Source organism: Piliocolobus tephrosceles, chromosome 9, assembly GCF_002776525.5.
Source record: "Piliocolobus tephrosceles isolate RC106 chromosome 9, ASM277652v3, whole genome shotgun sequence".
NCBI classification, from domain to species: Eukaryota; Metazoa; Chordata; class Mammalia; order Primates; family Cercopithecidae; genus Piliocolobus; species Piliocolobus tephrosceles.
This window is the reverse complement of record NC_045442.1, coordinates 19,039,848-19,063,640: the sequence shown is the minus strand read 5'-3', so window position 1 is coordinate 19,063,640 and position 23,793 is coordinate 19,039,848. Positions and strand designations below refer to the sequence as shown.

At 41.2% G+C, this 23,793-nt stretch overlaps 1 protein-coding gene across 2 annotated transcripts in view; it reads right to left on the bottom strand.

The window, feature by feature from the left end:
• The window catches only part of ABLIM1 (actin binding LIM protein 1), a 257,200-nt gene that overhangs the window by 138,336 nt on the left and 95,071 nt on the right, over positions 1–23,793 (bottom strand). For both annotated transcript variants that reach the window (XM_023206652.2, XM_023206653.2), the window contains exons 3-4: positions 8,869–9,052; positions 4,705–4,814 (exon numbers count right to left, since the gene is read on the bottom strand). In XM_023206652.2, coding sequence (XP_023062420.2) covers positions 4,705–4,814; positions 8,869–9,052 — 294 coding nt within the window. The remainder of the gene's footprint in view (positions 1–4,704; positions 4,815–8,868; positions 9,053–23,793) is intronic.

Here is a 23,793-nt window from a genome sequence, read left to right as displayed (position 1 = left end):
ATCAGCTAATAAAACAATCTAGTTAATGTTCATCAAAACCCTGTGTGCAAACTTTCACTACTATCTTGCTTTCATGTAATGTTTATTGCTTGCTGGATTGAAATTGCAGTAGTCTGGATACAGCAAGAGTTTTAAATAATTCAAGGCAACAATCTTTCATTGAAGTTGTTTGCTTCTATGAATCACTTCCTAATGGTTTTGGCCGGGCATGGTGGCTCACGCCTGTAATCTCAGCACTTTGGGAGGCTGAGGTGGGCAAATCACTTGAGGTCGGGAGTTAGAAACCAGCCTGGCCAACATGGTGAAACCCCATCTCTACTAAAAATACAAAACTTAGCCAGGTGTGGTAGTACATGTCTGTAATCCTAGCTACTCAGCAGGCTGAGGCAAGTGAATCACTTGAACCTGGGAGGCAGAGGTTACAATGAGCCAAGATCATACCACTGCACTCCAGCCTGGGCGACAGAGTGAGATTCTGTCTCAAAAACAAAAACAAAAACTGTCTGGTGGTTTCCATCCACCAAAACTTCATATAAGATTGAAGGGAAGCTGCTGTGACATGTAGAAAGTGCACAGCTCTTGGAGTCAAGGCACCTGGATAATCTGCAGATGAATACGCCACTGCTCCAAGGCTCAGCACTCACATCTTTGAAAATCAGAGAGTGATACTTACATCATCAAAGAAATATCAGGGACAGGAACTTGGCATCAGGAGCCAGATCGCCTGGGTTTAGATCCCAGCTCTGATACTGTCTATGGGACCTTGGGCAAATTATTTAACCTCTATGGCCCTTTGTTTCTTCTTCTCTGAAAAGGGGATAGTATTAGTGCCAAGCTATAGGATTGTTATGTGGATTAAATGAGTTAATAATGTAAACCAGTCACACAGTATCTGATGTATTATAAGTACTATGTGAGTGCTTGATGAGGAAAATAAGATAGATATCAAGATTAGAAGAGTTACTGCCAGGTGGAGGAAGCACTGAACAGAGCACTCCAGTGGGAGCTCTTCCTAAAGCAGAACAATACGGACATGGCAGCTGCTGAGCAGCTGAAAGAAAAAGGCTGCATCTTTCCTCAATAAGGTCAGAGACTCTTTCATATAAATGTCCACTCCATCCACTTTGCTTGTATTTCTCTACCTATCTGCTGTCTTCCTCTCCTATTTAGAGATGATGGGAAACCAGTCACAGAATGTGAAATAAAACTGTGGTTCAGAAGAGCACACTCATTTCTGAACAGAGTATTTCAAAGGAAAAAGAGGACCTTGGCCTTGGCTTTCTGGTAGATTTCACCGACTCTGCGAACATTATCAAGGGAGAGATTCACATTTTAAAAAGGCTACTTTCTACTTCCACTTAGGAAGCTTTACTAAGTTTAAAAAGGGAAAAGAGCTACGGCACACTGGGCTTAATACCTAGGTGATGGGTTGATAGGTGCAGCAAACCACCACAGCACACGCTTACCCATGTAACAAACCTGCACATCCCGCACATGTACCCTGGAATTTTTTAAAACCATTAAAAATTTTTTAAAAGTCATAAAAAAGGAACTAAAGCCACACAGGCTAGTTTTAAAGTATAGGGCAATTACTGAAGAGTCACAAATAGCAAACAAGTATTTTCTAATTATGCTCCAATGAATTTCTGAAACTTGCCAGAAATTCCTATTGCTCTAATACTTGTGTGCCTGTCTAGTCTGGGTAATTTACAAGTGTGTATCCATGTAAAAGAGCTTTCTTTTTTATAGACACCCACATACCCCATAAATGCCATTAGAGTATTTATTTAAATAGACAAATACTTGTTAAAAATAAAGATGTCCTGACCAAAGCAGTTGCATAGAAATGGGATTTCATCCATTGGAAGCAAAGGAGAAAATACGACTTGGCCCAACAATTTGCACATAAGCAATGATGGTTAAATCTAATATTAAACATGCAATGGCTCTGCGTTAGATTATATTTTTATGTTTATAATTTTCATTTACATGTATATAACATGTATGTCATATAAAAACAGAAAATATAGATAAAGAAATTTAATAAAAATTAGAATTAACATTTTGGTAGAACTGTGACTAGGAAACATGTTCCCAAATTACATGGCCAGAGAGGGTTGGAAGCCTTAAAAGATATCATGCTTCTATTTCTTAAACCAAACAATGAAGAGTATTAGATTTAAAAAAGAAAGAGAGAGCAAGCAAAAAACCAGGAGCCAAAAGATGTGCATCTGACCCTATCTTACTAGATAGCTTATATGACCTTAAGTATGCCCGTGGGACTCAATTTCGCCACCTAACAAAAACCATAGTTGGACTAAAGGACTTCACAATGAGGACACAGTCATTCCCATGATAGGCCTTGAGGACATGATTCTCTGCTCCAGCTATCACCATATTCTGGAACTCATAAAAATTACAAACGTCTCTTTTTCTTTCTCTTTTTCTTTTTTTTTTTTTTTTGAGATTGAGTTTCGCTCTTGTTGCCCAGGCTAGAGTGTAGTGGCGTGATCTCAGCTCACTGCAACTTCCGCCTTCTGGTTTCAAGGGATTCTCCTGCCTTAGACTCCCAAGTAGCTGGGATTACAGGTGCCCGCCACCACGCTCAGCTAATTTTTGTATTTTTAGTAGAGATAGGGTTTCACCATGTTGGACAGGCTAGTCTCGAACTCCTGACCTCGTGATCTGCCCGTCTGGGCTTCTCAAAGTGCTGGGATTACAGGGGCTCTTTTTATTTTTTTATTTATTTTTTGTTTTTTGTTTTTGTTTTTTTTTTTGAGACAGAGTCTGGCTCTGTCGCCCAGGCTGAAGTGCAGTGGCCAGATCTCAGCTTACTGCAAGCTCCGCCTCCCGGGTTCACGCCATTCTCCTGCCTCAGCAGGAGAGTAGCTGGGACTACAGGTGCCCACCACCATGCCTGGCTAATTTTTTTTTTTTTGTATTTTTAGTAGAGATGGGGTTTCACAGTGTTAGCCAGGATGGTCTCAATCTCCTGACCTCGTGATCCGCCCACCTCACTAGACAAGATTCCTTCAAAGTTTTTGATAATATACTTTCAAAGCAAGCCCTCCCTAATAATGGGGTGATGATTCCCACTGGAGGTTACCTTCCCAGTGACCTGAGGCTAACTGTATCTCTTGCATTTGGGGCAGGGTAGCAAGAATGGTGAAGGACTTGAAACCCTACTAGGGGTCTAGGATGGTGCCTTGCTTTGCAGCTGTCATCCTATTCAAGCTGCTGTTACTTGCTGGCAGGTCACATAAATTCACATGCCAAGGATCCGGTCATGTGTGCTGAATAACATGCGCTAATATGCGTATTTTCTTCTTTCCTCCCAATGGTCAAAATCCAATTTTTATGCAAACGCTTTAGTCAGAACATTCTTATTTTTAACAAGTATAAGATTTCTACTTTAATAGGAAGAGTTGGAATCACTATTATAAATTGCACTGAATTTCTCTGGTGCAGAAGTGGTTTATATCATTCTTACGTATTAAGACTCACTTAAGAGCTTAAAGAGGTTTATTCCAAATCTCCCAAGGATTGGCAAAAGCCACAGAAACCACGACAAACTTCTAGTTCACTTCCTAATGTCCCAGGAAAGAGATGGGCGTAGACTTTCCTTACTTGGTGCCCACAGTTCATAATGCATCAACTTAAAATGTGCACTAACTGACGCACTCGATGTTATTTTCCAGAAGAAATGGTGCAATTGGCCACTATTTTTATTTTGGGGTAAGCAGGTTCTCTATGGATTCTGACAGGTCAGACAAGACCTTGTAAATAATGACAAGTCCCCGGATATATGCGCGGCTTGTTCCCACACTTTCTTCAAATCTCTCCTTAGGTGTCATGTTTGAGAGACACCTTCTCTGCCCCATATAAATGCAGCTCTTTTATTCTGCTTTAATTTTCTTCCTACTTTAATCTTTTTCACATATTAAATATTTTTGTGTATGCAAAGGAATTTCTGGGTCACATGGCAGTTCTATGTTTTGGGCTTTTTTTTTTTTTTTTTTTTTTGAGATGGTCTAGCTTTGTCACACAGGCTGGAGTGCAGTGGTGCAATCTCAGCTCACTGAAATCTCAACCTTCACCTCCCAGGCTCAAGCCATCCTCCCATCTCAGCCTCCCAAGCTCCCGAGTAGCTGAGACTACAGACATGTACTATCATATCCAGCTACTTTTTGCATTTTTTGTAGAGACGGGATTTCGTCATGTTGCCCAGGCTGTTTTTAAATGAGGCTCAAGCAATCCTCCCACCTCAGCTTCCCAAAGTGCTGGGATTACAGGCATGAGCCACCACACCTGGCCTATTCTTAATTTCTTTAGGAACCTCCATGCTGTTTTCCATAATGTCTACATTAATAATCTACATTCCCACCAACAGTGTTCAAGGGCTCCCTTTTTTCCACACCTAGGCTGATGCTCATCATATCCTGTCTTTTTTATAACAGTTATCTTAACAGGTATGAGTTGGTATCTTATGATTGTTTTGATTTGCATTTCTCTGATGACTGATAATATTGAGTACCTTTTCATGTACTTGTTGGCCATTTTAATGTCATCTTTGGAGAAATATCTATTCAAGTAGATAGATGATTCTCATTTCCAGCTAACAGGTTTCTCAAAAAGGAAGGCACCTGCCTGAGCTACCTCTGGACTACATAGGTATTCATGTCAGCGGGTCACCGGGGCACTTACTGCTGGAGAAGGTGGTTTCTTTCGGACTGGATGACATCGGCTGTGCACAGAGTTGACAAAGGCAGTCTCTCCCATTGAATGTGACTCGGTCTCCGGGTGGAAACGGGCGCCTGGAGGCAGAAAGACATCGCCCTCAAGGTTATTGCAGCAATTTCATTCCTTTTCCTTACTCCTTCTGCTTGCTGCCCTCCGGTGCCCATTTATTTCTTGGAGAAGCAGCAGCCAACATGTCTGAAATGCAGTCATAACCAACCCAGCCAGCTGGAGATAGTCCAAACAAATAAATGTGCCTCATTTTGAGAAGAAAGGGGAATGTACTAGTTCTAAGGGCAACCAGGTAGTAAAATGGAATGATTTACCTCCATTCATTAGTGAAGGGATGTTCCAGCAAGTCATCTAGCAGGGCACACAGAACAGTAAGTTTCCAAATGGAAAGTCCTTCATGAAAAAATATTTTAAATACCATGAATTCCCAGTGAAGCTTAAGGCCCTGCCCCAGGAGACCTGGCTACCAGTCAAGCAGTAAGCAGTAGGTCTTTCAGTTCCCTGGGACCGTGCCTAGACCTCTGTGATGATTATGCAGAATTAGACTTTGTGCTGGACATCTACATGGGTGAACTGAATGTTTCATGGTGCTGGAGACCCAGTCTCTTATAAACTGGGAGAAATGGGATAGGCTGTAAATATCTGTTTAAGAATTCATATTAGCTTCTTTTCAGAAAGACAATTTCTCTTCATAGTAGATATTCATCAATAGCAGCATATTTTGCAAAAATATTGCCTTCTGCATGTAGATGATCAGTTTCTTCTCCCAGGTCACCAAGCAGACAGCCTTTTAAAAAAGTCATCAATGACTTTTTTAAAGACATCAATGACATCAGTTTTAAAGACATCAATGACATCAGTTTTAAAGACATCAATGACAGTTTCCATGCCCACGCACTTGCCTTTGGCCCATGTGGCAAAAATCTTCATCAATGTGATTTTTCAAATGTGTGATGCTGTCAATTAGGAAATGTGAAACTCACAAGCTGAACATCACTGCAAATCTGAGTCAGAAGCAAATACTTAAGAGCAAATACCAGCTTTTTGACATTCGTTTTTATTTCCATGGCTGTTACATTCCCTTTAAGTTGCCCCTCAGTAGCCTAACAATTGGCAATTAACTATAATAAACAACATATAGGTAAATTTGAACTTAACCCCACAAACGTGGCTGGCTCCAGCCATCATAGAGAGTTTTAGATTCTTACACCCTTACATTTTAGAAGTCCCAAGGAGAGGTGGCGTCCTCTCCACTTGTGGTGCTGTGTCACTTTCTGCAGTACAGTGTAGGCTTGGAGAGGTGAAGTGACATGCCTGGATTGACCAACTAGGGGGATCAAGCCATAGGCAGGTGCAGATGGCATCCACCAACTTAGAACTTGCTTTATTTTTAAGAATCCAAAATCACTCTCTGCTGGATGCCAGTAGCCCTACTGCTTCACACTCATTAGCTAAACCTGAACAAGTCTTAAATCTGTTCTGTAAGGAGGGAGTCAGGAAGTTAAGGATCCACTCAACACAACATGCACAGGTTCTTTGGCCTCCGACCAGGCCAGGAGTGGACCTGGACACAATGTTTACATAGGCCCTCGTGCTCCGTGACTGACCCTGAGAATAAGTGCCCTTTACCTGTTGCATGCCCAGAGGCACCTCGCTTACCCCACCCAAGCCCAAGCCTTCCTTTCCACCCCAGCTTATTTTTTTAGACCCAAGTCCCACATGGATCCTCTAAGGGACAAGCCAGAGTCCGATTCTCAACTTGGGCTGGGCCTTCTTAAGTGTGGGTTTTGTTGTTTTGTAATGGCCCTTTTCAGGAATTTCCTCCCTCCCTATATCCTCCACTCATACTGGTAACTTCCTTCTTTCATTTGCATGAATGTTTATAATAGAAAGAGGCCTGGATTTAGAGTTAGAAAACCTGAGTTCTAACATTAATTTGGGAATGTCCCTGAAACTGTGAGCCTCACAGTCACTCATAAATAGAGATATTAACTCCTCGTTCCCTTCATAGAATTGCTAAGACAGCGAAATTAACTTCTGTATGAATATAAACTTCTCAGCTAAAAAGGAGGCCCCCAATTCAGGCAGAATCATTGTCATTCAGCAGCAGTAGAGGCAGTAGTAGTAAGTGCTCCTTTGCTGGCTCAAATGTCCAGGGACAGGGAGATAGTTAATAAATCTTTGTCTATCATTATATCAGCTTCAAAGCAATGACCTCTCAGGGTCAGCATCAGAAGGGTTCTTAGAGTTTACTGGGAACAGGGCCTTTCAACCTGGCTGAGTGACATCATACATGAGAACCCTCCAGAAACTACTAAATTAGCATGCAGGTTTTGGGAGAAAAATAGGCTAAACATTGATCTTTTTAGAGAGGCTCCCACCTCTAGTCCACTCCCACCCATCCAGGAGATTCCAGTGATGAGCGAGGCTTGAAAAATCGCTCGCATCTAGTTCACAGCTTCTCATTCTAAGGCGGAGGCAACTGTCTTGAAAAAGCTAAATCACACAGGTCTCAATTCAACCTGGGAAGTAAGACTAGGACTTGGAGCTCCATGCCAGCCTGGGACTTTTAACCAGGCTGTGTGCCACAGCCTGAAAAGGTAAAACTCAGGGCAGAACTTTGCTTTTCATTAAATACAGAAAAATATTCAGTTCATTCATCCAGAATTTTTAAATTATGATTTTTAAAAAATGAAATGGAGAAATGAGCTAATACATAGTTAGAAAGTTATTTAAATAATTTTATTATGAATGTTTTCTGTCTTGTTATGATTTATTTATCAGTATTATCTTGTTAATTAATTATACAATATTGAATCTTCCGTTCTAGAGCTTACATTTCTCTGGCTTAGAAACATAAAATGCTGAAAAACCGGCAACACGTCTCCTCTGAACTGGGGTTTTTAGAAGGCATAGCAAATAGATCACCACTTGAAAAGGCACTGGATTGCAAAACTGCCAAATTAGAATTGATCAATAAAGCAGCTGACCCTTGGTGGTGAGTCTCCTAGTTATAGGAATTAAACCTATCTTAAGTTTTACAACATGCAGACCTCAAAACACAAAAACCAGAAAAAGCCCCACGTTTTCCTATTCACACTTCACCTAGTTTTCTTCTGTTATATCTGATCATTTTATTTTATTATTACTTTTTTATTTTTTTGAGATAGTCTTGCTCTGTCACCCAAATGAAGCGCAGTGGCACGATCTCGGCTCACTGCAACCTCCGCCTCCTGGGTTCAAGCAATTCTCCTGCCTCAGCCTCCCAAGCAGCTGAGATTACAGGCACCAGCCACCTTGCCTGGCTAATTTTTTTTGTAGTTTTAGTAGAGACAGGGTTTCACCATGTTGACCAGGCTGGTCTCAAACTCCTGACCTCAGGTGATCCACCTGCCTCGGCCTCCCAAAGTGCTGGGATTATTAGGGTGAGCCACCACGCCCAGCCTGACTGATCATTTTAATCAAGCTGGTTTGCTCAGTTAAGATACAACCTTGGTAGATGACACATATGTAGAGAACAGGGGTTGGCAAATATTTACCCCCAAAGATGAGATCGTAAATTTTTTAAGACTTTGTGGACCATATGGTCTGTCGCAATGACTCAACTCTGCTGTTGCAGTGCGGAAGCAGCTATGGGCCACACACAACAAGTGGGAGTGGCTGCATTCCAGTAGAACTTTATCCACAAAAACAGGTATTGGGCCTAATTCAGCCCATGGGACACAGTTTGCCACCCCCTATTATAATGAAAGAGACCACTTTAAACATACACACATGCCTAGGAATTTATACTTCCAAATAAGCTTTATCCTTCTAAGCAGTTATGCCATTTCCCCTTGATGATTTTATTGCTGCAAAATGTTTTGAGACCCGGAGCTGCTTTCATAATTAGTTTCAATCTACTAAAAATCAGTCATATTACTTTGTAGAGGACATCACACATATGGTTTCCAACTAATCTACTTTTTTACTAGGACTGATAGTACAGTAAGAAAGAAATCTAAGGATAAGACTATGTGCTGCTGAAGACAAAAGGTGTATAATCCAAGCTTTAACAGCCCAAACCAGCATTTCTCTGCTGAAGGAAGCTGGAGGCTTTGGAAAGATAGGCTCACTTACTTGCAGATGGTACAAGCAAAGCAATTGGGATGGTAGGTCTTGCCCAGAGCGGTCACCACTTCGCCCTCCACGAACTCCCCACAGCCATGGCAGCGTGTCCCGTACATCCGCTGGTAGTCCAGGGTGCAGAGATACTCTCCGTTCTTTATGAAGAAGCCTCCTTGTGCCAGGTCACAGCCACACACTGTAGATGACAAGTTCACATCTGGTCATCATCTGCCACACTGCCGGGCAGCACTGCCTTTGCCTGAGTACTAACTGGTTGCTTACCCTATGATCTCAATGGTTTGGGGCTAGGGAGGGGACTGGTACAAAGAGCTATTTATTATTGGGCTTTGACCCTCCCCTTGGGAGCTATGCAATATCTCATACAAGTAAAATCCACTGGCTAGGTCTCAATGGCTTTTGTGACATGTCTAAAATCCTGAGATAATCAAACAGTCTTTGATAGAAAGATACCCTTGGTTCGGGCTGTCTCAAATATGAGCAAAGGTGTCCCTGGCAGTGTGCTATTTAGGAAAGGTGCCCACTGCCTGCCCACACCACTGCATGGTTTGAGCCAAGATTGTTACGGAGTTGAGTAATAAATTTCCATTATACCAAAGGCAGTAGCTGAAATTTCCAATAGCTATATTTTTTCACACTCTGGAACTACGTTCCCACTGCTATGAAAAATTCAGACTTTTCATTTTCTCTTTGTGCAGTAAACAGAATAAGCCAATTATTCATATATTATAAGGAGATAAAAAATGAACAGGCAAAAGAGGAAAGACCTGTCATTTGGATGCTTTATGGTGTCTGGATTTTGGCATCTCTTTCCGACTGTGCAGCTGTGGATTAGGGAGATGGTGCAAACAGGCAGTGGGAGCTTGGGCCTGGTCTACGTGTTCAGACAAGACCAGAGCAGGTCACAACAACTTGTCTGCAAATAAAGCCTAAAGCAGTCCCTGTCAATAAAGATCTCTTTCTGACAAATGGCTGAGAAGCAACAGCCACAGCTGGAAATCTCTGACCTTAACCTCGCTTTCCCCAAGGTCAGCTGATTCCAATTTATAATTCCTTAGGCAAAGAATCCAGGATTCTTCTTGATTATTTGGTATTCGGTTGGGTTGGGGACAAGGTGAGTTCAATGAGTAAATTGCTTTCCTAAGGACTTGCTCGAATGCTCCCAGGGTTCATCTGCTGAGTTCCCATGACTCCTTAATGCCTCTAGATGAACTAGGGCTGAGCAACAGTAAGGTTCTGATGAAAGTCACGACCGCCCTCCCCACCTTCAGTCAGGACTCTTCACTGACTATAAGCCATGGAAGACATTCAAGGTGACCCGGAACCCACAAACAAGTTTTCCATTGTGGATTCATTGGTCTTTGTTTAGATCAACACTCCACAGCCATGACCTTCTTCTCTGCAATTTACAATTAAGTAACCCAAGATTATGGCCTGAGTCCATCACGCCTGAAACTGACCACCCTATAAATACTCCTGTGATCACAGTATCTGGAAAACAGCTCATTCACCACCTGCTGCCTCCTCTCACCTGCCAACCTCTCCTCTGCCCCCACTGTTCTCCCACCGGCTTCTTCCTCCCCAGATGAGTCCTGTGGGTCAGGGGAACCCACGTGTGGACTGGCCTCATTCAGATTGCAAATTCCTTCAACAACAATAGGAAGTCTAAGGGTAGAGGGTCACAGAACCTTAGAGTGTTTTCTTCAACATCTGTCTATGTGCAGATCTGATTTTTCTACAAGATGGTAAGGTATTTGAGGGGTGAGAGTCTTCTTTTGATTCTTCAGGAAACTAATTGTATCTAATATAAAACAGGAAACATGTTTGAAATAAATTGAATCCTCCCTGAAATTTGGCAGGTTCCCACGGATTTCACTCCTCAGTGACATCAAGTTCTAATGACTCAGTTATTTTTCCAAACTTAGGATTTCTCAAAGCCCTGAGAAGTGACAAAACAATGCATTCGGACTACTGGTAATTCCCTAAATTCTCTCCTCCAGTCAACTATGGCTTAAAAATGCAGAGTCTTTATACAAAGATCTGGTGTCAATAGGGTAATCTGGTGGCAATACACAAAAATAGACTGAGATCGTTTCAAAGCTAATTCTAAACGTTTTAGAAATTCTTTGTATTTGTTGCTTTCTTTTTTTTTTTTTTTTTTTTTTTTTTTGAGACAGAGTCTTGCTCTGTCGTCCAGGGGCTGGAGTGCAGTGGCCGGATCTCAGCTCACTGCAAGCTCCGCCTCCCGGGTTCACGCCATTCTCCTGCCTCAGCCTCCTGAGTAGCTGGGACTACAGGCGCCCGCCACCACGGCCGGCTAGTTTTTTGTATTTGTTTTTTAGTAGAGACGGGGTTTCACCGTGTTAGCCAGGATGGTCTCGATCTCCTGACCTCGTGATTCGCCCGTCTCGGCCTCCCAAAGTGCTGGGATTACAGGCTTGAGCCACCGCGCCTGGCCATTTGTTGCTTTCTTAGGGCACCTCTCTGCAGCCTTTTCCAGATTACATGGCTTTGTGAAATTGACATATAGTATCCTTTATTAATAAAGTCCTAGTTTCTGTGAACATAACATAGCCTTAAAAAATGAATTCTTGAGAGATGCCAAGCTACATTCAAACTGTGCCTATTATGATTTGATTTGGCTTTTTCCTTAAATTCAAAGTAGTGCTCAAGGTGGCTTACCAAACCATACCATTATTTCTGGTGGTTTATACAAGGAAACCAGTGTTTGATGCGACTCCCAGAGGCAGGTGTTCTTAAAGGCATATACAACAAGCAGTGAGAAGGGAAGCCTATGATGCCAGTACCTAAAAGATACTTAACATTATTACATTTCCTGAGAATGGACGAGCTGTCACATCATTTCAGACTCTTCCCTCTCTTGCCTCCCCAGGCTTTACTTTCCTGTTCTTCCTCTGTCTACTCCTTCTCAGGCTCAGCAGCCAGGCCCCTAAATGCAGGTCACTCCAATGGGTGCCATCTCCTCCCACTAAGATGTGAGGCCTCCCTGGGAACAGATCTCATTCACTCTCACAGCCTCAACTATGACTTTATGCAAGGGATGTTCAAATCAATGATCTCTCTTGGTGATGTCTTCCCCAAGTGTTAGACCCTGATTTGTTTCAATCTACTAAATCTGCCTGTGTGCTGGGCACAGGCAGAACCCATGCCTATCTTAAACCTGGCAGTTTCCAAACACACCCTTTCCTCACAGTTTCTCTGCCATCTCCCATAAAACCTCCTGCTATTCTTTTTCTATTCCCTTTCTCATCAAAATGGTAGCTGCATCCAATCTCCAACATCAACATTCTCTGTTTTTGTTTGTTTGTTTTGAGACAGAGTTTCTCTCTTGTTGCCCAGGCTGGAGTGCAATGGCAGAATCTCGACTGATTACAACCTCTACCTCCCCGGTTCAAGCAAGATTCTCCTGCCTCAGCCTCCCGAGTAGCTGGGATTACAGGCATGTACCACCATGCCCTGCTAATTTTGTATTTTTAATAGAGATGGGGTTTCACCATGTTGGTCAGACTAGTGTCGAATTCCTAACCTCAGGCGATCTGCCCACCTTGGCCTCCCAAAGTGCTGGGATTACAGGCATGAGCCACCATGCCCAGCCAACATCAACATCTTCAACTGGACCTAAATCCAAATCCAACCCATTTCCCCATTTCCCCCAAGGAGGTGTTTTTCTTTTCTTTTTTTTTTTTTTTTTTTACTATGTCACCCAGGCTGGAGTACAGTGGCACTATCTTGGCTCACTGCAAGGTCCACCTCCCGGGTTCATGCCATTCTCGCCCGGCTAATTTTTTGTATTTTTTAGTAGAGACAGGGTTTTACCATGTCAGCCAGCATGGTCTCTATGTCCTGACCTTGTGATCCGCCCGCCTTAGCCTCCCAAAGTGCTGGGATTACAGGCGTGAGCCACTGCGCCTGGCCTTTTGTTTGTTTGTTTGTTTGCTTTTTGTTTTTTTGAGATGGAGTTTCACTCTTTATTGCCCAGGCTGGAGTGTAGTGGCACAATCTCAGCTCACTGCAACCTCTGCCTCCTGGGTTCAAGCGATTCTCCTGTCCCACCCTCCTGAGTAGCTGGGATTATAGGTCCCTGCCACCACGCCTGGCTAATTTTTGTATTTTTAGGAGAGATGGGGTTTCATCATGTTGGCCAGGCTGGTCTCAAACTTCTGATTACAGGTGATCCACCCACCTTGGCCTCCCAAAGTGCTGTTATTACAGATGTGAGACACTGCTCCTGACCCAATGAGGTGTTTCTTTGATCCATTCCCTCCTCTGCCTTCTCGCTATCACTACTCAAAACCTGGCCTACGGCTCTGCTGTAGTAAAACAATTTTTTTTTTTTTTTTTTTGAGACGGAGTCTCGCTCTGTCGCCCAAGCTGGAGTGCAGTGGCCAGATCTCAGCTCATTGCAAGCTCCGCCTCCCGGGTTCACGCCATTCTCCTGCCTCAGCCTCCCGAGTAGCTGGGACTACAGGCGCCCGCCACCTCGCCCGGCTAGTTTTTTGTATTTTTTAGTAGAGACGGGGTTTCACCGTGTTAGCCAGGATGGTCTTGATCTCCTGACCTTGTGATCCGCCCGCCTCGGCCTCCCAAAGTGCTGGGATTACAGGCTTGAGCCACCGCGCCCGGCCATAAAACAATTTTTTTAAACAACATATGTAGTGGCAGGAAAAGAAAAACAACAGGAAACAATCTAAACTTTCATTAGTAGAAAAACAGTTGAATAAATTATGCTATGTCCAGTCTATGGAGCTGGTATTAAAAAGAATGAGTTTAGCCCTCTGGATTGTGGATATTGACAGCCCTCTAGGTTGCAGACATTGATCTGTCTGTGATATATTGTTAAGAGAAAAGAACAAATGTCAGAGTAAACAATTTTTAAAATCCCATTTTTAGATAAGTCTAGTTATGTTTTTATGAACTAGGAAAAGTGAGTTAACATAAACGGAACCATTAAATTGGTTCTCTCAAGAGGGTAAAGAATTATTAATTTTTTCTTCATATACCCATGTGTCAGTCCATTTTGTAATTTTATTTTTAATTGTGACAAAATGCATATAGCAAAAAAATTACCATCTTAATCATTTTTAAATGTACAGGTCAGTGGCATTAGGTAAATTCACAATGTTGTGCAAACATCACTGCTATCCATCCACAGAACTCTTTTCAACTTGCAAAACTGAAACTCTGTACCCATTAAAATCCCTGTTCCCTCTTCCTCCAGCCCTGGGCAACCCCATTCTACGTTTTATCTCTATGAATTTAACTCCTCTAGGTTCCTCATATAAATAGAAGTTCATCTTTAGTAATAGTAATGTTAAGAAAAATTATCCAAAACTTGTAAACAAGGTAAAGGGAAGAAGGCATGTTCTTTAAATGTCATACTGGGGCATTATTTCACAGCTCATGCAAGGATTATTTCATTATCCGGGGGGACTAGATCTGTGTTGGACAAGCCCTTTCCTATTGATGAAAGGCCCAGACTTTAGAAGTTAATGTTAACTTTTTATTCTTGTCCTGTAGAGATCCAGACGACTTCTATCTGGTTTTATCATTATGTTGAACCATGAATCAGTTTTACCTCTAGCACTGCCATCTTATTCTGACATTCCTTTCTGAATGTCTTTATAACCCACTCCTTCAATTTTTTTTTTTTTTTTTTTTTTTTTGAGACGGAGTTTGGCTCTGTCGCCCAGGCTGGAGTGCAGTGGCCGGATCTCAGCTCACTGCACGCTCCGCCTCCCGGGTTTACGCCATTCTCCTGCCTCAGCCTCCCAAGTAGCTGGGACTACAGGCGCCCGCCTCGTCGCCTGGCTAGTTTTTGTATTTTTTTTTAGTAGAGACGGGGTTTCACCGTATTAGCCAGGATGGTCTCGATCTCCTGACCTCGTGATCCGCCCGTCTCGGCCTCCCAAAGTGCTGGGATTACAGGCTTGAGCCACTGCGCCTGGCCACTCCTTCAATTTTTTTATATATATATGGCAAGGTCTTGCTCTGTTGCCTAGCCTGGAGTATAGTGGCATGATCATAGCTCACTGCAGCCTTCAACTCCTGGGTGCAAGAAAACCTCCTGCCTCAGCCTCCCAAGTAGCTTAGGACTACAGGCGTATGCCACCATGCCTAGCTAATTTTTAATTTTTTTGTATAGACAGGCTGGTTGCTTGCTATGTTACACAGGCTGGTCTTGAACTCTCAGCCTCAAGTGATCTTCCTGCCTTGGCCTCCCAAAGTGCTGGGATTATAGGCATGAACCACTGCACCCAGCCAACCCAACTTTATTTCTCCTTGGAACCAACTTTAACATCCTGCTGGTTCTGTCATTAATAAGTTGAATAAATCTTTGATACATGCTCATTCCAGATTTGTATGAGTCCTATACTATTTGAAAATTATACTTTGACAAAGGCATTACTGTTTTTAACCAAAAATATCTAAAGGTGAACATTAATTTTTTTTTTTTTTTTTTACAAAAGCTTTGGTTTGTTTGGTATTAACAACTTAGCAAATACTCTTCACTGATGGTACAAAGCAAAACGTTCACATCTAAATGATCATAAACAACTCAATTAGTAAGGTCAAACTTCAGTAGGGTATATTTAGATTTTTACTTTGGGTGCTCCATTAGTCTTTAGCTGACAGTTAACATACATCCAGGGAAAAGCATGAATTCCTTTCATTAAAAAATAAGGCTTCTGGTGAAAGAGATTAATTGCTTTCTTCTGATCAATTATTTAAAACATTCCCCACTCAAGGTCCCAAGTGAATCCTGCCCTGTTTTGCCATCACCAAAGCCTGGCTACAAAAACTCCTGTGCCTTGTGGATGCTGTGCTCTGGAATTCATTCTCTAGAAACCACTGAATACAATCAACTACTAAAGAAGAACATGTACATCCAAGAAATTTTATATAAAAGTTGCAAAATTAGTAACAGGCATATTTTAAAAGCTGAAATCGTTTTTAAAAAGTAACAAGAGCTGTCCATGTGGTAAAAATACCATGGAACAGCAGGGGAACAAAGTATGGGGGTGTCCAATAAGGGTGAAAACAGAACAGTATGTTAATGGCATGAACAGGGCTGCAGTAGCAACTATTTCTTCAACCTTCTAAAAACAGTAGTAACATTTTATGCTTCAACAAATACACTGCAGCAACATTCCATCTGCCTGTCCACTAGTTCATATTGCCAAACATTTAAGAGAATGGGTCATACCTAAAACTCTACCTAGTGGTAGGTTTGGAGGCAAAACGTGAAAGACATTTTCTTCATCCATATCAGTAGACTGAACATCTCTTTCTTGTGCTACTGCTCTGATACAGGTTTTAATCAATTTGTACCAGTAAGAAACAGAGGGATGCTAAGCAAACATGATCAATGTTTGCAATTCAGTTTTGAGCAACATGAGCATTTTAATTGGGGTGCCAATAGCCTTGGGTGGGTCCTTTCTTCTCTTTCCTAGGAAATCTCATCCAGCAAGGAGCCCTTCTGAATTTGCCCCATGAAAGTTCTGGGACCTGTCTTACACCCCCCTCATTTCCAGTGATGAGGGCCATGTGCTCTAGATGTATTACTTTACCCTTAGGCCAAAATCCTGTTCCACATACTTCAAAATAATAAGAGTTGTCTAAGACAAACTCACAGCCAATATCATACTGAACAGGCAAAAGCTGGAAGCATTTCCATTAAGAACTGGAACAAGACAAGGATGCCAACTCTCACCACTCCATAGAGCTGGAAGTCCTAGCCAGAACAATTAGGCAAGAGAAAGAAATAAAAGGCATCCAAATACGAAAAAAAGTCATCAAACGGTCTCTCTTTGCTGATGATATGATTCTATACCTGGAAAACCCTAAAGACTCCACCAAAAGACTCCTAGAACTGATAAATGATTTCAATAAAGTTTCAGGATACAAAATAAATACACAAAAATCAGTAGATTTCTACACACCAAGAAAGTTCAAGCTGAGAACCAAGTCAAGAATGCAATCCCATTTACAATAGCCACACACACAAAAACACCTAGGAATCCATCTAACCAAACAGGTTCAAGATGTATACAAGGAGAACAAAACACTGCTGAAAAATATCACAGACGACACAACAAACAAAATATACATTCCATGCTCATGGATTGGAAGAATCAAACTTGTTAAAATGGCCATACTGCCCAAAGCAATCTACAGATTCAATGCTATTCTTATGAAACTACCAACATCATTTTTTATAGAATTACAAAAATCTATTCTAAAATTCATATGGAACCAAAAAAGAGCCTGAATAACCAAAGCAATCCTAAGCAAAAGGAACAAAGCTAGAGGCATCACATTATCTGACTTCAAACTATACTACAAGCCTACAGTAACCAAAAGAGCACGGTACTGTTACAAAAACAGACACATAGACCAATGGAACAGAATGGAGAACCCAGAAATAAAGTTACATACCTACTACCAGCTAATCTTCAACAAAGTAGACAAAAACAAGCAATGGAGGAAAGGACTCTCTATTCAATAAACGGTACTGGGATAACTGGCTATCCATATGCAGAATAATGAAACTAGGCCCCTACCTATCACCAGATACAAAAATTAACTCAAGATAGATTAAAGGCTTAAGGGTAAGACCTAAAACTACGAAAATTCTAGAAGAAAACCTAAGAAATACCCTTCTGGACATCGGCCTTGGCAAAGAATTTATGACTAATTCCTTAAAAGCAATTACAACAAAAACAAAAATTGACAAGTGGGATCTAATTAAACTAAAGAGCTTCTGCACAGCAAAAGAAACTATCAACAGAGTAAACAGACAACCTACAGAATTGGAGAAAATATTTGCAAACTGTGCATCCAACAAAAGTCTATTATACAGAATCTATAAGGAACTTAATTCTACCAGCAAAAAAATACAAATAACTCCATTAAAAAGTGGCCAAGAAACATGTCTTCTTAAAAGAAGATATGCAAGAGGCCAACAGACATATGAAAAAAATGCTCACTGTCACTAATCATCAGAGAAATGCGAATCAAAACCACAAGAAGATGCCATATCACATCAGTCCAAACAGCTATTACTAAAAAGTCAAAAAGAAACAACAAACAAACAAACAAACAAACAAAACAGATGCTCCAAGGCTGTGGAGAAAAGGGAACACACACACACATATATACTGTTGGTGGGAATGTAAATTTGTTAAGTCATTGTGGAAAGCAGTTTGGAGATTTTTCAAAGAACTAAAAATGGAACTGCCATTCAACCCAGCAATACCATTACTGGGGATATAGCCTAAGAAAAATAAACTGTTCCACCAAAAGACACATGTATTCGTCTGTTCATTACAGCCCTATTTACAATAGCAAAGACATGGAATCTATCTAAGTGCCTGTCAATGGCAGATTGAATAAGGAAAATGTGGTACATATACATCATGAATACCGTGCAGCTATAAGAGAATGAAATCATGTCCTCCACAGCAACATGGATGTACCTGGAGCCCACTATCCTAAGTGAACTAATGCAGAAACAGAAAACCAAATACTGCATGTTCTCACTTATAATTGGGAGCTAAACTCTGGGTACATACGGACATAAAGATAGGAACAATGGACACTGGGGAATACAAGGGTGGGGGAGCAGGCAGGGAAAGGTAGAAAAACTACCTATTGGGTACTATGCTCATTACCTGGGCGATGGTTTCAATAGGAACCTAACCCTCAGCATCACACAATACACCCATGTAGCAAACCTGCACATGTACCCACTGAATCTAAAATATATGTCAAAATTAAGAAAAAGAAAAGAAAGTCCTGTTCCACTCTGCCTGGGACTACACCATCCCTGCACCTTCCTAGGCTGTCAAGTGCTAGAGCTGGGCTGGAGCAGACGCAGGCTACAGAACTCTCAAGCACTTCACCTCAATTAACACTGTGAATACCAAATGCTTCCCATCCTCTGCCTCTGTCCTCCAACTAATTTTTTGAAAGTTTTATTTCATCCAAGATGTTAGTCTATTCATCAAACCCTATCTTCCTAGAGAATACAAAAGTAGACTGTGACACAATGTCTTCTCAAACCACCAAAAATTCCATTACAGTGTGGGATCTGAGTTAATCCATTTTTGCTCTGAAACCCAGAACTGTGTAGCTGAAAGTACCACACACGGCAGCTCAAAAGTACCATCCACTGTAGCCCAGAGCTCAAAATAGCGAGCAGAGACTCATCAACAATAATGTGAGGGGGCAGCTTCCCACCAGAAATATCTTTTGCTAATGCATTGTTCTGAAAGCAAATACTAAGCCTCAAAAAACATATTTTAGGCGTTTTCCACATTAACTTCTAAATGCACATCAAAATCAGTTATCATTTCTGGGAAAGATGATAGTTACAAGCTCAACCAGATGATAAAACAGGCCCCAGAGCAAGGCATTTGAGAGTTTGTATTTAATTCAGAGTTTGAATTTACAATACTAAGTAAAGAGCCTTGATTGGAAATAAATCATTTGAAACCTCTATTTATTAATAAAATCTTTGACTACACAGTAAGCTTGTTGTTTAACTTGTAGAACTTCGTGTGCAAACAATATTAATTATAAACAGTTCAAGAAACAATGATATCATTCAGAAATAAATATTCTCACTCACTTTGCTTTTTACTTTCTAAGATTTGGCCCGTAACAGAAAAATAAGTATTAAAGTCTTCTACCATAGCACAGATTACTTTAATATCAGGCATTAGGGCTGAAAATAGGCACGAGAAAGAAATGAATGGCTGGCTATGCTTAATAGGAACGACCTTGCCAACCCCAGGGAATTACATCTCAAACTAGGCCACACATTTGAATTTTGGACTCAAATGTAAGTTTTATTAAAGTCTACATTCTCTATTATTCCTTTGCCTTTTTTAGTCTCCAGACACATGACCATACATACATGGATGACCAGATACATACAAGGTCATGTATCTTTGCCTTTTATAAATTCCAGGCACAAGAGACAGCCCCCGCCATAGCCATATGTGTGTCTATAAACTGACCTTATAAAAAACAAAGGCACAAATACATTGCCATTTTTTACCAGCAACCACAGGAAGCCATTAGCATGGGGTCTATTATCCCTCCTAATAGGCTCTTTTCCTCTAGTTTCTCCACTGCCCAATCTCCCCTGCTTACCTCTTCCAAATTAATATGATAAAGATGATGCTTCCATTAACAGGTTTTCCTGCTCCACTCTGCCAAATGCTTTGGTCTTTCATATAAGCCCCCGACATCTTCCAAACATTCACCTGACTTTTCCCCAACACCAGCACTTTACTCCAGTCAATCTCCGCAGCACCCCACTAACATTCTTTTCACCACCATGGTGATGCCAACTTCACCCAGGCTCCCAGTCCCTCTCAGGTTCGCCCTCATGGCAAAGCTGACAGCCTCCTCCAGTCCCCCAGGGCTCTGCATCCTCGAGACACAGAACAATGATTGACATCTGGCTTTCAATATGTTCTCTTGTGATACTCCATCCACTGTCACTAGGATTGTCTCCTCATCTCATGGGCAAGCTTACTGAAGGCAAAGACCACTTCTTATGCTTATTTTATGTCTTCCACAATACTTACAGAGATGGACAATTATTTTTCTTTCCCCTCTATTTCATACTACTTTAAATCAGGCTGGTGTCTGGACCCTACGTCCAGAGCCAAGTTCCTCTGGCATAACATCAGGTAAAGGGCATTTCTGTATGACTTTGAGCCAGTAATTCCATCTTTGCCCCTGAAACTACTTAACTGACATCAAAATAGTGGCGCCAAGGTAGAAACTTCACTCATCTTCCAACTGCTCTAGTCTCTTAAGGCTCTTCTTAACTCTTTCAGCAACTGAAATTGACCACAACTCAACAACATAAGAAACAATTTCCATTCACATGTGCTGTGTATAGGGTTGGGTCATGCACTACTTTGTGTTTAGTTATACTAAGAAGGCCCTGATTACACAGAACAAGACTGTGACTAATTAAGTGCACCATGGTTTAAGGTGAATGAGAAGAAACTAGAATGGGATCACAGGGTAGCAACAGGAATAATAAAAGGGCTCGGAAGGAGCACTCAAAAAAAGTAGATAGGATTAGACCAAAGAAAAAGTCAGGGTAATGATGGTTTTTAAGTGTATCGTGGGTTCTTTTAAGGAAATTAGTGATAACTCTTTTCCCTCTGAGGATAAAATGGGAAAGCATTTGTTTTACATGTACTAAGAGATGTAGGTTACATAAACTCTAACTTTGAAGGCAATTGCAAATGAGAGCAGGCTCCTGAAGAGAGCTATTCTATCTCTTTGGTTCGGAAATATTTATGATAGAATAAACGGCACACCTGTCCAGGACAGCCCATCTCCAATAGTACTTTCCATTTTTGCCACTCATCCTTGTGGATATGGACAATGTGATCATGCTATTTTCCTGACCTAAATGTCTAGGTGAAATCCCAGGGATCACCCTGCAATGAAAGGAAGACCAAACGCATCATTTTAATTACTTTCCAAAACTCCATTTCAGAAATGATATATAGTTAGTTCTTGTAACTTAGGAATTAGATAATACAATTTTACCTTAAAAAAAAAAAATGAAACAGAAAACCCTTAATCTGTAACTTCAACTGCCTACCCTCAATCTTCATCCATTTCACTCCACAAATATCCATGCACTTCATACGTTCACATGTCCTGCATGGAATGATCGTGACCTGGTAAACACCTTAGCCTAAAATGGCAAAAATGGAAAGTACTATTGGAGATGGGATGTTTTTCCCAAGCCTTTCATAGAACACAATCTTTAAAAAGGCTAATTCTTGAAAAATTTATTCCAACTCGTTGTAATCTGAATTTTCTAATAACTTTAGATTAGCATTTTAAAAATACTTTTGATGTTCATGGGCTGTCTTGATGGATTGAAAATTACAGATAGAGGAGCAAGGGATTAAAGAACCTATCAAAAGGTATCATTTCCCACACCCTCTAACACATAGTTAAGACGCACATGGCTAAGTGGTAACAGCCTCTATGAAAACATCATTCTATTCTATTCTATATAAAGATTTCTGCCAGTGCTACCCTGAAAGAAGAGCTTAGGTGATCTGAATTTTTTTTTAAATTTTCCTCAGATGCCCAGTGTTCAGAATTCTCTTTAAAATAATATGGCTATAAATAACACATAAAACTACTTCCATTTTTGAAAGGGAATAAAGTTGTTCTAATTAATGTTTAAAGTGCCATCTTTTCAATGACAATAGGAGCATCGTGGTTCCATTTATTTCCGGTAGAAATTCTGCTTGCTCAAATTAAGGTAACTGTCAACTCTAGCCACACCTGTGTCTTCACCACCCACTGCCCTGAACAAGGTAGCCCCCACACCTGACTACGCCTACCATGCTCCCCTCTTTAGTCCCAGGAAAGTTATTCAGTTTTCTGGAGGTTTATGTTCAAATCTTGTTCCCTCCTTGGCAACATCCCTAGACCAGTGAGACTAAGCTCTAAGTGGTCTCTGATTCACTGGCACCTGACGTCTGAACTGCTCACCTGCACCTTTCCTGCTACCAACTATGCTTCCACTAGTAAGCACCTTGCTCTCCAGCTCACAGGTTCTTCGGGTGTACATACTGTGTCATATATACCTTTCAACCCACTATATTTATATGACCATTTGAATGTCTGATTAATATCCCTATGAAGGCAGAGATCTGTATATAACTTGATTATGCATAACTTATTTTTGAGTGCCTGAGCACTCAGAATTTATGATACGCCCCTAGCTTAAGCAGGGTTTTAATCATTGATGATCATTTGATTTAAATTTTCAGCTTTGAACTTCTGGGTGCAGAAAAATTGTATGATAGGGAGTTTCTCACTCTTGCTCCTTTGCTCCTCAGAATCACAGGGCACACCTGGATACCAGGACGTTTCCCATCTCCCCATTGCCAGTCAGGTAAGGGTAGAGCATGAGTTCTTCTGTCTATTCTTCAGTTGAGCATCTCCTACCTACATTCTACATTTAATGAGACTGTTTTGAAAAAAAGCCCAATTTCAGGGAATTTCCTAGGCCACAAAGGCCATGATCAGAGAAGCTTTATCTAGATGGTACTGAACAGGTAGCTGAAATACTCTTTTTTTTTTTTTTTTTGAGACAGAGTCTTGCTCTGTCTCCCAGGCTGGAGTGCAATGGTACGATCTCAGCTCACTGCAACCTCCACCTCCAGAGTTCAAGCAATTCTCCTGCCTCAGCCTCCCGAGTAGCTGGGCCTACAGGTATGCACCACCATGCCTGGCTAATTTTTTTGTATTTTTAGTAGAGATGGGATTTCATCATGTTGGCCAGGCTGGTCTCGAACTCCTGACCTCAAGTGATCCGCCCGCCTCGGCCTTCCAAAGTATCAGGATTACAGGCATGAGTCACCGCGTCTGGCCTGAAATACTCTTTCTTTTGTCCTTTTCGTGGACCTATATTTTTTTCCCCCTCCATCACCCCACAACCAATTCAAGCTAGAAACTTCCTGCCCTGTGTCCAACAAAGCAGTGGTTCTCAAACTTGGTATATTTAATTTATGCACTGCATGATGATATTTCAGTCAACAACAGATTACATATACAATGGTGGTCTCATAAGATCGTAACGGTGCTGAAAAATTCCTATCACCTAGTGATGTCTTGGCCTAGGATAATGTGTACATTTATGCCTTAGTTTAACAAAAAAAATTTTTTAAGTTTTAAAACCACAAATTTTAAAGATAGAAAAAAGCTTATAGAACTAAAAAAGAAAAATTTTTATATAGCTGTACAATGTGTGTGTGTGTGTATGTCTGTGTGTGTGTGTTTAAGAGACAGGGTCTTTGCTGGACACAGTGGCTCGTGCCTGTAATCCCAGCACTTTGG